The 16,498-nt window shown below is 44.8% G+C and overlaps 1 protein-coding gene across 1 annotated transcript in view; it reads left to right on the top strand.

Annotated features, from left to right (window-relative positions):
- The window catches only part of hinfp (histone H4 transcription factor), a 39,343-nt gene extending 27,230 nt beyond the window's left edge, over window positions 1-12,113 (top strand). Inside the window, exons 9-11 of the mRNA XM_085967846.1 lie at window positions 94-232; window positions 1,341-1,465; window positions 6,025-12,113. Of these exons, the coding sequence (XP_085823972.1) occupies window positions 94-232; window positions 1,341-1,465; window positions 6,025-6,547 (787 nt within the window). The 3' untranslated portion in view covers window positions 6,548-12,113. The remainder of the gene's footprint in view (window positions 1-93; window positions 233-1,340; window positions 1,466-6,024) is intronic.
- The last annotated feature ends 4,385 nt before the right edge of the window (window positions 12,114-16,498 follow it).

The following is a 16,498-nucleotide window of genomic DNA, read 5'->3' as shown; positions in this document are numbered from 1 at the left end:
GGGGGGGTTCAAATATTATTGGGGAGGTTGTAGATTTGTATAAAAATGTGAAGTATTTTAGAGAGGTAATTGCTGTAATGTGTTTCGCCCCAGCTGCAAGAACTTGGTGGATCTAAGAAAGCATTTGGATACACACAGTGAGGATCCGACCTATCGCTGTGAGTTTGCAGGTTGTACGTTCAGTGCACGATCCCAATATTCCATCAAGTCCCATTACAGGAAGGTACATGAGGTAAGCAGTTGAAGGCAGTGCACCGTTTTGCTGCTTTTTTTCTTCCAAGTGAAATCTGTACGGCCCATTAGCTGCACTGCCAGTCCACCTGTATGGTTAACCGCCACGGTATCCCGCCTGGAATGGGATGTTGCATCAATAAAGCAGAGTAGATGATTATTGTTTTGCAATGTTTGGTTACTGCGCTCCTCCACTTCTGGCCTCTTGAGCAACCCGATTTTAATCGCTCCACCATTGGCAGCCGTGCCTTCAGCTGCCAAGGCCCTAAGTTCTGGAACTCTCCCCCTCTCGACCTCTCTTTCCTCCTTTAAGACGCTCCTTAAAACCTACCTCTTTAACCAAGCTTTTGGTCACCTGCCCGAATATCTCTTTGTGGATCGACATCAAATCTTGTTTGATAATCGCTCCTGTGAAGTGGCTTGGGACATTTTACTACTTTAAAGGCATTATGTAAATACTAGTTGTTGTTACTACTGACACCAAATTAAACCGCTACAGAAAATGTGAAACTGGTGCCTCTGCACTAGACCAGTGATGATTTTGACAAACACATAGGCCTTATAAGAAACTCTGTAGTTTGACTTCTTGAAGGCACACTGTTCTTTGTAGGGAGTGGAGTAGAACACTGAATTGATCTATCCAGACCTGGCTGTTCTACATAATTGTTGTTAGCGAGGGTGGGATTTCTTGGGATATTTTTCTTGCACCTTTTCTCGATCTCCCTGCACTATCCACGATCGCAAAGGCAGGTGAGCAACTTGATCTCAAGCTTGTATCCGTGCAGCTGTGAAGCAGACTACCAGGACATGTTCATGACAGCAGTTCGCTGACACTCTAGAATTTTATCACCACATCATTAACACCGGATTCGTCAGCTTGAACTGCATATTAATTTGACTCTTTCACACAGGCTCAGTAACACTCCAAAAGCCAATTTCCAAAATTGTCAGGAGCATTTGCAATTTAATTAATTCTTTGTAATTCAGTCTGTCTGCCTGTCTTTCTGTCTGTTAGGTACTCTGCTTTGAGATCAGTTGTGGCTGCAGCTGGGTTTAGTTTAGCTTTGCCATCTTTAAGCTCCTGATTTGGTGTCATTGTGCCTTCCCAGGGGGATTTGGAGCCTAGATACAAATGCCATGTTTGTGACAAGTGTTTCACCAGAGGCAACAATCTGACTGTGCACCTCAGGAAGAAGCATCAGTTTAAGTGGCCTTCAGGTCACCCACGGTTCAGGTATGTTGGCAGATTGTGCATTTCTCTCTCTCTTTTAATATTGTGCTCCGTACCATTCCTTACCGGAGAGAGCAGGGTCCTCTGCCACTCTAACTAACCACTAGATGATGCGCAAGAATTCAGGAGTGCGGGGGCGTGGGAAGAAGTGGGAAATGTTCTTTCTCACTGCCGCAAATCACCAGATGTCTTGTTGCTCCCCTGCCCCTTCCCTCCTGTGACCAATGTTCCCTTTTTTTGTGCGCGGTACCTTTAAATGGCCCCAACGCGCGGTTTCTTAGAGGGAGCAGCTTGCGAGCGGCCTGCCTGGTCGGTACCTTCCCGATCGCTGCGCACGAGCGCAGCTTAGGGGAGGAACACTGCCTGTGTCCAGAAATGATTAATTTGCAACAATCCATGAAAATAAATATGAGTATCTTTTCTCAATAACTTTGGTAGCCGGGTAGAAAATTGCTCCTCCGTTCGAGGAAAATGCAGTAAATGTACTGAAACGGTTCGGTTTCACATCTGAGACTGGGCTTCGCAGCCCCGCGATAGAAGAAAGACTCTCCCAGGCAGTGCTTATAGCTGAAGTTTGGAGGACTGAGTGATCAGGAATAGAAAGAAAGAAAGGCTTGCATTTATATAGCGCCTTTCAGGACCACCGGCCGTCTCAAAGCGCTTCACAGCCAAGGAAGTACTTTTTGAAGTGGAGTCACTGTTGTAATGTAGGAAACGCTACAGCCAATTTGTGCACAGCAAGCTCCCACAACAGCAATGTGATAATGACCAGACAATCTGTTTTTAGTGATGTTGATTGAGGGATAAATATTGGCCAGGACACCCGGGGGGGGGTGGGGGGAGAACTCCCCTACTCATCTTTGATATAGTGCCATGGGATCTTTCATGTCCACCTGAGAGAGCAGACGGGGCCTCGGTTTAACGTCTCATCCGAAAGGCAGCACTCCCTCAGCACTGCACTGGGAGTGTCTGTCTAGATATTTGTGCTCAAGTCTCCAGAGTGGGACTTGAACCCACAACCTTCTGACTCGGGCGAGAGCAACTTGGGCTTTTCCACCCTGAAAAGGAGAGAGCTTCATCGAACATACTAAACGACAGAAAAGGTAAAACCAGAACTTCAAATCAATTTAAGCAGCGGCAGTCAGGCAAAGTGGCACAGATTCAAACTAGCCAACAGCAAAATAGGACTAATGTCAGGAAATTCTTAGTGAACATTATTAATTTGCAACAATCCATGAACGTAAATTTGTTGCTTGTTTTCGTACTAAATGTGACGGAGATCTTGTCCTGATCTCTCGATTCATTTGGAGTAGAAATCATACTGTAAATTAAGTGCACATGTACGTGCCCACAGGCAGTGTATTTGCTTGTAGTCAGCCCACTTCAGAAAGGTAATTGGCCGTGGGATCTGGGGCTAAACTCCACAAATCATCCAACAGAGATTGAGCGCTTTTATAATGGGGTGTTATAAAATTATTCTGCTTCAATTAAATTGGTGAAGTGTCAGAATCCTGTAAAGCTGTTGTACATCTTTACGGTGTCTCGGTTTAATTTGTATGACCACAAGGAAACTGGGTCAACACACTGTCCTTTCAGCCATCTCTTGGTTTAAAATCATAGACATTTTTAGTATAGGAGCTGAACCATTTGTCCTTGCTTACCTACATTAAATTTGGGACCTCCTCGGGGACTGAGACAACCCAGTCCTATTTTGCTGCTTTCTAGTTGGGTTGATGGGGTGCGTCTCTTTGAGTATATGAAATGGGTTACTGCAGCCACAACTCAATGATGGAAAATTGCCCAAAGTTTGGCACTGAACTAGCCGTCTCAATTTCAGAGACCATAAAGAGTAGCTGCTGTGGGAAACGGAGCTGGTTACACAGGTGGAGCCGGGGATGTTCATGAGCTGGGTTAAGAACATAAGAAGTAAGTGCGGGAGTCGGCCATACGGCCCCTCGAGCCTGCTCCGCCATTCAGTAAGATCATGGCTGATCATCGACCTCAACTCCACTTTCCTGCCCGATCTCCATATCCCTTGATTCCAAAAATCTATCGATCTCAGCCTTGAATATACTCAATGACTCAGCATCCACAGCCCTCTGGGGCAGAGAATTCCAAAGATTCACAACCCTCTGAGTGAAGAAGTTCTTCCTCATCTCAGTCTTAAATGGCCGACCCCTTATCCTGAGATTATGCCCCCTAGTTCTAGACTCTCCAGCCAGGGGGAAACAACCGCTCAGCATCTACCCTGTCCATCCCCTTCAGAATCTTGTATGTTTCAATGAGATCACCTCTCATTCTTCTAAACTCCAGAGAGTATCGGCCCATTCTACACAATCTCTCCTCATAGGACAGCCCTCTCATCCCAGGAATCAATCTAGTGAACCCTCGGGGTCCCCCAGACTGTTTGATGCTGACACCAGCTGCAACTAAAGCAGAAAAGTGTTTCAATCCCCAGCATGGACTTGAAATGGAGAATTTTTCCCCAGCATGGACTTGAAATGGTTATATATATATATATATATATATATATATATATATTTGAACAAAATCTGTAAGGAAATAAAACTTAATGTCTAGTTTAGGAGCAGTAAGATATGGGAAAATGGCCCAGTGACATTTTGGGGTCAGAGTTGTGTCCCATCAGTTGCCCTCAACCATTCTGTGCACATCTGTAAGTAGAGTATTTCTAAGAGAACCCATAAGGAGACACTGGGTTGTCGCAGTGTCATCAAACAAACAAAGTGCCTCCTTTTTAGAGAGGCACAACTAATAAGGAACTAAACCATAAAACAAAGAAAATGTGTAAAATGAAATATCACCTGTGTCCAGTTCCTCTGTGATAGACCAGCCACAGGGATTGGAAGTTTCACAGATGATGCTTAGATCTGGGGCACTCATGCCCATTGTAACCTGTCAACAGACATAGTTTCACTTACTCTGTTCTGATCAGTTCTTGGTCTTATTCTTTACGGATTTTGTGGGTGAGCAGAAGCTGACATCTCCTTGTCTGGCGGGGAGAGGAGATGGAGAGAATTGGAAGGAGAGGGCACCCTACCTGGGCAGTGCCTTTGCGCCTCTTTGCAGCTGATCCAGGTCAGCTTGCTGACCTTCCTGGCAAAAGAGGTGCAAGTCCAGGTGGATTAAAAAACGATTGCAAAAAATCTCACACGTGAGAGATTCAAGGTTGGCACATCGGAGCAGGAGGAGGCCATTCAGCCTCTGGAGCCTGTTCCGCCATTCAGTGAGATCGTGGCTGATCTGCATCTTAATTCCATCCACCTGCCTTGACTCCATATCCTTTTATACCCTTGGCTAGCAAAAATCTATCGCTCTCAAATTATTAATTGAGCTAGCATCTACTGCTTTTTGTGGGAGTGACTTCCACACTTCTACCAACCTTTGCGATGAGAGTTTCCTAACCCCTCTCCTGAATGGCCCGGCTCTGATTTTAGGGTTATGTCCCCTTGTCCTAGACTGAGATAATGTGCCTAAATTGGTCATTTGAGGGGAAAAAATGAGTGCCTATTTTTGACTACTTACCAATGGAAACTTTTACAAAAGCAAAATACTGCAGATGCAGGAAACCTGAAATAAAACAAAGTGCTGGAAATACTCAGCAGGTCAGGCAACACCTGTGGAGAGAGAAACCGAGTTAACGTTTTCAGGTCGATGATCTTTCATCAGAACTGGAAAAGGTTAGGGATGTAACAGGTTTTAAGCAAGTGCAGGGGCAGGGGAAGAACAGAAGGGAAGGTCTGTGATAGGGTGGAAGACAGGAGAGATTAAATGACAAAAGGGATGATAGTACAAGGCGAAAGGAGATGGTAATGGGACAAGTAAAGAAACAAAAGATGGGTCTAGAGGAGGTGTAAATGGGATTAGCAGAAACATCAACAGCTGCAGTCAGAAAAAAATGGGGGCAGAGGTTATGATCTGAAATTGTTGAACTCCCTGTCGAGTCCGGAAGGCTGTAAAGTGCCTAATCGAAGTGATGTTCCTCTAGCTTATGGTGGAAACTCTTTGTTCACTTGGGACATCTTGCTGCAGAAATGCAGTATTTCACTCGCCCGATGTATTGTTTGTCCCAGGACCTGACATTGGGTCCTGACCAGTGCGTCCACAAAACCCGTGGACATGTTTGGGACAAACATACAGCTGTTCCCAATCGTTTATGACCTCGCTCAGGAAGGCATTCTCTTGACCTGAAGTTGTGTGTGGCAATAGTGGCATAGCACATTGATGCAGTTATCCTGAGTTTACATCTGCTGTGTCCCACATAGCAACTCGTCAGTCTTAACTGTTACCGGAAGGGAGGGAAAAAAAGATTTCTTTTCTCCACTTCTTTGTCTTTACCCTTCCTTCCCCTACCCCATTCACCCGCAGACCTCTCCTGACCTAGATTCTTGCTTGAGGTAGCCTTGGAGCCGGTTAACTGCCTGTCTCCCCCTCTTGGCTAAGCAGTGTTACAAGGTGTGGGTCAAGCTAGAGAGCAGAGAAAGTAATAAGTGGGGCACAAACTGCACGCTCTCACCTTTTTGCATTAATGTTCATTCACCCAGATACAAAGAGCATGAAGATGGCTACATGCGGCTGCAGTTGGTGCGTTACGAGAGTGTCGAACTGACGGAACAACTAATGAAAGACCGGGAAAAGCAGGAAGGCCGCTCGGGCGGCATGTCTGATAGTTTGGTTCTGTCGGAAGCTAATCTGAGGGGGATTATACTGGAGCCGGTGGAAGAATCAAACGGCGAGGAGCACGGCATGGAGCAGCACAGCCCCGACTCTCCAAACCATTGTACAGCCGAGTACGCGGAACACGCCAGTCACGGTGAGGTGGCCGGTGGGGAACATCTCCGACAATCGCCTTCGGACTCCTCGACTAAAAGCCCCATCATCCGGGTGGTCAATCGGACAAACGAGCACGGAGAGAATGAAACCGTTTACTACGTTCTGACCAATGCACCGCATACCACGGGGGACAGCGAGGCATCCGCTGAGGACACTAATATGGAGGTCGAGGGGACCTCGTCTGACAATATAGAAAAGACGGCGGAAGAACTAGGCATTCAAATAATTGGCTAGGATTAACCACCCGCGCGCATCACCAGTGTCTTTTTCGATACAAATTTTACGTCTTGATCTGATCTGTATATTCTGCTTTACTTTTGAGTCACGAATAAGCTTTGTGACGCAGGATCGATTTGGTTGGCCGATAGGGGTTATATTTATAGTCATGTTTCTTTTTAATATACCCCCCAAGAGTTTCATTATGTTGTAACTGTAGCGTTGCCAGGAGCAATACAGTTCCTACTCTCAATTATGCTAGAATTATTAGATCCGACAAATCTATTCGAAAAATAGATTTTGACAGGTGGTGGTCAGTGTCCGTACTGCAAGTACAGTTTTCACCAGCAATGTTATTTTTATTGTGTAAAAGTCCTCTGGTGTTACTGCTAATTTTTGTGAAATGCACTATTTTCTTTTTTGCCCTGCAGTCCTAGTTGCAAACAATTATAAAAATGACTCCTTGGTCTTACTCTGAGGAGTAGAAAAGACTCTAGAAAATGTCCCCTTCGTTGCCCTCGAGCCCGCCGTTACTTTGCACCGAGAAATAGCAGAATATGGTTCCTGAAATGATCGCAGTGCTTTCATTTGTGAGCTGTTGATCTCTGTCCTTTCAATCTCGAAGCAGGTGTCCCACGTGCTTTAGCCTTTTGATCGTGTTGTATAAACACACAATGTATAGTCACCGCAACAAGTACCAAGGTGTTTCCTGTACTAGAACATAAGAACATAAGAAATAGGAGCAGGAGTAGGTCATTCGGCCCCTCGAGCCTGCTCCGCCATTTAATAAGATCATGGCTGATCTGATCTTGGGCTCAGCTCCACTTCCCTGCCCGCTCCCCATAGCCCTTGACTCCCTTATCGTTCAAAAATCTGTCTATCTCCACCTTAAATATATTCAATGACTCCGCCTCCACAGCTCTCTCAGGGAAGAGAATTCCAAAGATTCACAGCCCTCTGAGAGAAGAAATTCCTCCTCATCTCCGTTTTAAATGGGCGAAGATGAAGGCATCTTGCCACCAGTTTCTCTACACGCTCTCTTCCCCCACATTCCTATTGTTCTGGTTGAAATCTCATGCCTCCTGAACTCAACAGTAAAAATATTGTGGTCCTTTGGGTGGCTGATCACTGTTTCTGTTTGTGTGGCTCTGCAACCCATCTTTTTGTGTTCAAACTTTGCTAACTTTAATTTGTATTGCAACCACCCAAGAACAAGCAGAATCAAAGAGACTGAAGAAAATGTCAAGATGCACCAAATTGAAAATTTCAAGAGCACTTTAATCCTAGTTTTTTTCCCCTCCACATATGTGTGATGGGGTGTGTGTATATATATCATTTTGTTCCTTCTAGGTTCTTGCTGTCTCCTTCAGCCAAGAATACGATGCAATCTGGGCAGCAGAATTCGTAGCCTGTACTTCGATGGCGCCTTTCACTATTTTTAAGACCCTCTGGTTAGGCGTTTAGTATTTAAGCAGTGTGGTTACCATGGTTTAAAAAGTTAACATTCACCATATGCCATCTATATGCTTCTAAAAGACCGTGTTCTTTTTGGCGGTGTGACGGAAAGAGTTCTTGGGTAAATACTAAAGCGAAATGCTCTAATATTTATGTGATGGTTGACAGTTAATGTGACTAATGTGTGTTAGAAAGTGTGGTGAGCAGGCTCGCATAGTTCTGTTATTCACTAGCGTGTGTGCTTCGAGGCGTTTTTAAAATTTGTTTTGCCCTGTCGAAGGTTGTGTCATAGCTCGTGTCTCCAGCTGTTTGAATTGCACCTTTTTTGTCTTCACCCAAATTCTCTGCCGAGTTGGTCCTGTCCTTCGCTCTCCACTGGGCCCTTGGTGCAAGGAGTTGGTCTAGTCCTAAAGATGCTGCAGTGTTACTGTCGCCAGTACCAGGAGCCACTCGGCCTCCGCTCGGTATCCTCTTGTACATCAGGAAAACTGATCAAGAACACGGAGCGCAGGACTGATCTTGCACATTAGTGGCCTTATCTTGTGTGGCAATGCGCTGCATTGTTACGGGAGGGTTGTAGATTTACATTTTCACATTGTGCTCACCAATTTGATGTCTAGTGATGAAGTGAAGGAAGGCGTTGTGAAATCTGTAGGAGCGCACGTCAATTTAGAGCCGAAATCAAGAGATGAGGGCAAGACCAGGAGGAATTTAACATTGGCGATCTCAAAGGTTCAGTATTGACCAGCATTAAAGGGTAGGGACCAACAACCACAACTTGCATTTATATAGCACCTTTAACGTAGTAAAATGTCACAAGGAGCTTCACAGGTGTGTTATCAAACACCATTGCCGCATAAGCTTGGTCAAAGAGGTAGGTTTTAAGGAGCGTCTTAAAGAGGCAGAGAGGTTTCGGGAGGGAATTCCAGAGCTTGGGGCCCAGGCAGCTGAAGGTACGGCAGCCACTGATGGAGTGATTAAAATCGGGAATTCGCAAGAGGCCAGAATTGGAGGAGCGCAGAGATCTCGATACTGAGAATCGAGTACATAGAACGGCAAATTTTGATTTAAGGGGGAAGAGAAAAGCTGCAGCCAGGTACAAATAAGTACAACCGAAAAGGAAATGGCTCCCCCGATGGCTTGTTGGGCTTGGTTGGAAGTGGCAGCTTCGAATCCCAGTCTGTGCTCGGATAACTGCCCTCGGTCACGGTGGGCGTTGGGTTGCCAAAATTTGTTCCTGAGTGAAGGTGGGGCGGGGGGAGGTTAATTGGCCAGAATTTCCACTCCTCAATGCAACCCAGCAACTGCTGCTACAAAGTGCATGTATGTGTGTGGACTTTGGGTGGGGGCAGGATTTGACTCAGCTGTGAAGCCCCCCCTCCCTCCCTCCCAGCCCCCATACTGATGCTCACTGTCCAGACTCTTACATGAATAATGGTCTCCTGGGCAAGGAACCGGATGGAGGACATCTCCTGAAACCAAATCCCAGCAAGGAGTGAATGGTCTTAAAGCAGAGCAGGTTAAAATGGGAAATTAAGGAAAAATAGAATGAGAAGAAATACATTGAACTTTTTCCTTTTAATGGGGGGGGGGGGGGGGGTGAGGAGGGATAAATCTAAAAGTATGTTGAAGGTTATGCAAGGTTGCAGCCAGTTTCTCGATGCACTTCAATGTGTGACTATGCTGATCCAGTTTACTTTGGAATTTAGAAATTGTGGTCTGGATTTTTTGCCCCCTCCACTGCTAATTCAATATGATGGGCACAGGCAGGATGGAAAATTGCTCCGAGCCGGGGCCGCTTTGTCCCTGCCTATTCTTAGCACCCCATTCCCTGCAAGCAAGGCTCCGCTGTACAATGTCATGTCAAAATAAAGGCGATACATCCTTCGACATGTTTCCCGTCCTCTGTGCTGCGGTACCTTGGGTACCAGGGACTAACGGGTGTTACTCGCAGAGCAATGGATTGCCCAGGCTGCAAGGGGTGTAGTGTAGGTTCCAAATTTGAACACAGAATTTGTCTGTTCCGTTTTACGTGTGGCTCGGGGACTGCTGCCGCGAAGCTCGGGAAGCCCACCTAAAATAATCCCATGGCCAGGATTGTCTGGGGTGGCGGGTGGAAGTCTCATCCTGCTGAATCTGTGCCTCGGTACAACAACCGCAGAACATCTAGTATCTTTTTTCTACTTCTCTCCTCAATCCACTCAAAACAGAAGGGAGTATCACTGAATTTAAATGGCGCAATGTGCAATATGTTGTTGTTTACTTAATTGGGCCTTCTGTTTGCCAGGAACCATGCCCTCTAATGATATAACCATTCTTTGTGACTCACTTTTAGCATAGTTACCAAAGGCTGGTCTAGAGAGGCTGAGCTGTATTATTTAGAACAACTCTGAATAGTACTGTACAAGGTATTAAACTCCTGGCAGTGTCGGAGCTTGGTGCTGTGCCAGCTTACAGTGATTACTAACTGCATTTGCACTACAACTTGTGTCAGATGTGGCTCAGTGGGCAGCACCCTCACCTCTGAGTCAGATGGTTGTGGGTTCAAGTCCCACTCCAGAGACTTGAGCACAAAAATCTAGGCTGACACTCCCAGTGCAGTGCTGAGGGAGTGCTGCACTGTCAGAGGTGCCGACTTTCAGGTGAGACATTAAACCGAGGCCCCGTCTACTCTCTTAGGTGGATTTAAAAGATCCCATTTCACTATTTCGAAGAAGAGCAGGGGAGTTATCTCCAGTATCCCTCAATCAACATCACTAAAACAGATTATCTGGTCATTAGCACATTGCTGTTTGTGGGAGCTTGCTGTGCGTAAATTGGTTGCTGTGTTTCCCACATTACAACAGTGACTACACTTCAAAAGTACTTCATTGGCTGTAAAGCGCTTTGTGACATTCTGAGGTCGTGAAAGGCGCTATAGAAATGCAAGTCTTTCAATGAGAATTACTTTATACCATTGCTGTAGTTATAGTGCAAACTCAGCCTAAATCTAGAGTCTGACCCAAAACCAGAGCTAAGGAAAGCGAGATTCCCTGCAGGAGAGGCTTTCACTCTACTTTGCTCTGGAGTTGGGTCAGGCCTTAATTACAGATTTACACTACACAGCTTAGCATGGGCATGAAGTGGAAACCCTTCTACACCAATCGTAAACTTGTAGTTCAAATGCACCTTGATTCAGATCGGTGCGGTCTTTCTGGGAAAGCTTGTGCAAGGCTACTGCTTTATGGTGACTGAAATGTCACATTTGTGTTTAATGCATGGAACTTCGCTGGTGTTTGAGGGAAGAGGTGAAGAGATTTTGAGGGCTGAGTTGAGTTATATCTGGTGGTTTTTCTTTTTTGATCAATTAAGGAACACCTGAAAAAAAAAGCTTCTTGAAATCTGGAAAAGCAGAAAATCCTGGGTAGGTCCATCATCTGTAGAGTAATGGCAGGTTACCCTTCAACAGAACAAGTGACAGAAATCTGTGACCAGGTTATCCGCTTGTCTTTCAGCTTCAGACCGCATCTATTTATATATAATTCAGGCCTTGTAATTGTAATAAGGAAAGGTTCAAGGCTCACACAATAGTAATTTACTTTGCGTTTTCAGGTGTTAACCTTGAAAGTACTGTATCGAGGATAATGCTTTCAATTTTGAAATGACAATGCATCCTCGGCTCTCGATTTGGGGGGGGAAGCAAAATCTGATTGTAAAGCTCGTGTTTCAGATTGCTGCAGTCATGGTTTCAGCTGACCAGAAGTACACGAGGCACGTGTTGTGGGTTTGGTCAGGCCTCTTACCAGTCTGTTTTGGGGAGAGCGAGTAGGTGGTACTTTTGTTCAACCAGTTCAGCAGAGCAGAGGCAATGATGCTGGAGCAGGCGAACCTCCTTTTAACCCTTTCAGCTGGGCGCGGTTCCATTGAGATGTCTGTGCTTGAATGCTGGAGGGAATATAACCAAGGGAAACACTGGGATGTGAAGTGTCTTTCAGCGCATTCTGCCGCTTAGTCTAAAATGGCAGCAATTGTCTGTACCTTGTCAAACAGCACTGTTGACTTGGCCATGATCGTGTGAAGCAGGCGCCTTAATCTCTATTGCTGCATTGCTTGTAAATTTTGTTTTTATAATAAATGCAGAACTCCTTGAGCTGTGCATGATGTGATAATTGAAGAAGTAAATCAGACGGTAAAATACCCAATTCACAGAATATCTCTGAGCTGAGAGCGACGCATTTTGGTCTTAAGATTTCGAAAACCATTAGACAACACAAAACAGTCTGATCAATTTAATTGGAGCATGTTCCTAAAAACATTTCTCTATCACTGCACCAAGAGTTGTTCCATGTTGAAGGAAAGAGTTTTTAAGGAAATCGTTAAGTGTAAGAAGTGGGAATGATGTGCACTTATACCCGACATTAATCTGCAGTGATTCATTTATTGAATAATAAGCCTAGAATTCATTGATTGTTAAGAGCTGGTCAACGAGAGTGAGGTAGGTAAAGAATTCCCTTACTGTCCATATAGTGTCAGTGGCAGCAATAGGATTGGTGTGTTTTATAAACTAATCAATCGGTCTGATTGCCAGATTTGCTCTCTTAGCACCAATGCAATCACATTTCTAATTTAAAACCATCTATCAGTGTATACAGACACTCTGTACCACGCCTGTCAACTTGTTGGTGTAATGCTCTTGTCTCTTAGTCAGAATGTGTGGATTCAATTCCTACTCCAGGACTAAAGAACATAACCTAGCCTGGCATTGCAAGTGCATCCTTCAGTTGAGATGTTGAATCAAGCACCGACCTTCCTGTTCCAGTAGTTCAGGTGGATGTTAACTGTTGCATACGAACAATGATGGACATCAAAAGACCTACTGGTCCTTCCACCCTGTCCTACAGAATTGAGATGTCTTGCGCATCACAATACATTCACTCCCCACCAATGTTCTTGCCATGGAGGGAGTACAGTGAAGATTCACCAGGCTGATACCTGGGATGGTAGGAATGACGTATGAGGAGAGATTTGGTCGATTGGGCTTATACTCGCTGGAGTTTAGAAGAATGAGAGGGGATCTCATTGAAACTTATAAAATTCCACCAGGACTAGACAGACTAGATGCAGGAAGGATGTTCCCAATGGCGGGGGAGTCCAGAACCAGGGGTCACAGTCTAAGGATAAGGGGTAAGCCATTTAGGACAGAGATGAGGAGGAATTTCTTCACCCAGAGAGTGGTGAACCTGTGGAATTCTCTACCACAGAAGGCAGTGGAGGCCAATTCATTAAATATATTCAAGAAGGAGTTAGATATATTTCTTAAGGCTAAAGGGATCAAGGGATATGGGGAGAAAGCAGGGACAGGGTACTGAATTTGGATGATCAGCCATGATCTCATTGAATGGCAGAGCAGGCTTGAGGGGCCGAATGGCCTACTCCTGCTCCTATCTTCTATGTAATGTTCCCTGCCATTTATTTTTGGGTGCACGGCCCATTCAAATTTCCACGCATGCCCGGTTATTCCAATTAAAGAGCCAGCAAGCGGCATGTGCGGGAACTCCAGACCACTGCGGGGCCACGCAGCTTAAAGGGAACATTGCTCCCCACCCCACCCGTAAGCCATCCTGGGAGAGACAGAAAACCAGATTTTAAAACCCATACCATTGAAGAGAAAAGAAATGGAAAATTCCTCTTCCGCCCCATTCCATGTCACTATGCAAAGATGATTGAAAAGTGTCCGCTGTGGCTCAGGGGGCCGCACTCTTCCCTCTGAGTCAGAAGGTTGTGGGTTCAAGCCCCACTCCAGAGACTTGAGCCCAAAATTTAAGCTGATAAATCCTTCCTTATCCTTTTAACCGATTCCAAAGAAAACTAGAGGCAGTAATGTGTCTGATAATAAACTTCATTTATTACTATTTCGAAACATTCATCGTAAAACTTCATTGCGGTGCAGTACACATTAGCCTTGCGTCTAAGACGTGTGTAGAGAACTGACTGGGAATCGTGAGCGTGACTAATCCTGTTCACGCTACCTCGCCTTGAAGGTAGCCAAAGTTCCTACCGAGTGAAACTTTTGTATCTCTCTTTATACCATTTTCTTGCAGGATTCAACTTTACTGGGTGTTTTATGGCCCTTTAGATCCTTGAACAGATTGCTGGACAATTATGGAGTGGGGGGAGGGGGGTGGTGCTTACATCCTGTTGCAATGTATCTTTGCTTCCTATCTTTGCTCATTCTGAACTATAGCCTTTCTTGTCCAAGCCTTTGACGACTTATCCCTTGCAATCTAATATGAAAGGAACCTATTCCCTTATTTATACTGCAGTAATTTCCTTCATTTACACGCTGCCTGCTGTGATCAAAAGCCTGATTTTTTTTTTAAAAAGCCTTGTGTGTTTTACCCTAATAACCCTTTTAGCTCCATATTATATCATTAATGCCAAACTATTTATTTAATAATCTGTATGTGCCTATCCTTACACTACAATGTCTTCAGATCTGAAATTCATCCTTCTCCAATGTTATCAGTGATGTGGAGAGGCCGGTGTTGGACTGGGGTGGACAAATGTAGGAAGTCACACAACACCAGGTTATAGTCCAACAGCTTTATTTGAAATCACAAGCTTTTGGAGTGCTGCTTGACCACTGGTGAAGTGACCACTTCACCTGACGAAGGAGCAGCGCTCCGAAAGCTTGTGATTTCAAATAAAGCTGTTGGACTATAACCTGGTGTTATCAGTGTCATTGAGGGGAAAAGATAGATTTTGTGAGCACACAGTTTAAGCCAACACCATTAGCTGTTGTCTTTGTTCTGTATTAGAATAATGCAAAAACATACCTATATTCTTACAACACTTCAGCACAGTACTGAGGGAGTGCTGCATTGTTGGAGGTACCGTCTTTCCAATTGATCTAGCATCAATTGCCATTTGCGGAAGAGAGTTCCAAACTTCTACCACCCTTTGTGTGTAGAAGTGTTTCCTAATTTCACTCCTGAAAGGTCTGGCTGTAATTTTTAGACTATGCCCTCCTAGTCCCAGCCAGAGGGAATAGGGGGGAAGTTGGCTGGGACACTTGCTCTGCGTGAATACTGCCACAAGATTTTTACGCCCACATGATCCACCTGAACAGGCAGACAGGCCTCCAATGAATGTCTCACGTGCAACAATGTGGCACTCCCTCAGTAGTGCAATGAATGTCGGCCTAGATCAAGTCTACTTTGCTAATAAATCCGATTCAATGCACATCATAACATTATTTTTATTTCTTTTGTTTGAATTGTTACAAGTGCTAGACTTTATTTTCCAACATAGTGTGAATTCTCCAACATGGTGTGAATTCTATGTACTTCGAGAATCATTATATTTTTGGCCTTTAGATGGTGCAGTGGGTTAGAAAACATTGTCCTTTCACCTCTGGGACATACGGCTGATAACTTGGATTGTCCAGCGTCTTGTTTTGTACAACCCAGTAATTGCTGGAATTGGCCGAAACTCAAGCATCCATAAGTTGCCCTCCTTCCTTTAAAGGAGGAGAATAACACCACCAACAAACAGTCCTCCCACACCAATATCCTAACGGAAATATACAATGGCCCAGAATTTGCGATCAGCGGCGAAGCAATGGCGTTCATTGCTGGCCCTGAACTAAGCTTCGCGCAAAGATCTCGCGATCTCTGTATCGACAAGTTCGGGTTTTCAAATCCACGGAAGTTAGTGGGAATCCCCTAGTGCGAGCTGCTGGGATGTCAACAAGCTGTCTAAGCAGCGAATCAAAATGCAGCATTCTCACAGACAGCCAACAAGGAAGTGAGTGAGCTCTTAAAATTCAAACTTTTTCAAAATGTTAGAGCGTGCAAAACAAAGATTGGGACTATCACATGGGGAAAAGGCAAACCTGAAATAAAAGATGAACTTGAAAAAAAAAGTAAGTTTCTTAAAAATATTAATTTTTATTAAAATGGATAAATTTGACATTGCACAAAATTAAAATTAGTTTTTCAGGACCATAACCTTTGTTTAACGCTGTTAAAACCCGTCACACCTAATCCCTTTTTGGGTCTAACGTTTAGTGGGGAATTTAACAGCGTAATTACTGTGCAAGAGCGGAAGTTTATGTTAGTTTCCCTGATTTGACAGATTACACCGATTGCCTGTGGAGGAACAGTGATTGACAGACGGCAACTTCAGGATTTCCGCTGCCAGTTCACCGTCACCAGGACCGCAAAGTCTGGGCCATAATAGTTAGACCAGGTTAAAGGGAGCGGGCAATCGAGCTCTGTCCACCGTTGCCAGAAAGCTGGCAAACGAGAAGGATATCGGGTGTAAAGGCACCTTGGACAGATTTAGCATTAACAGCACACATTTAACTGCTTAATGTTAATGCCAACTATTCCAATCAGCTGCATCTTAACTTACAGCCAGCGGTAGGCTAAAGCATCCAGTATAAGCCAGTGACCCGAACAGCAACAACTTGTGCTTATGTAATGCTCACGTGTAACAAGATGCCACTAAGACCGTCGCAATAAAGGAATGTGG

The sequence above is a fragment of the Somniosus microcephalus genome, chromosome 26 (assembly GCF_052327205.1).
Source record: "Somniosus microcephalus isolate GS21.2 chromosome 26, FLI_Smic_1.0, whole genome shotgun sequence".
In the NCBI taxonomy this organism is placed as follows: Eukaryota; Metazoa; Chordata; class Chondrichthyes; order Squaliformes; family Somniosidae; genus Somniosus; species Somniosus microcephalus.
Note: the sequence above shows the minus strand (reverse complement) of the source record. Positions and strands in the feature narration are given on the sequence as shown.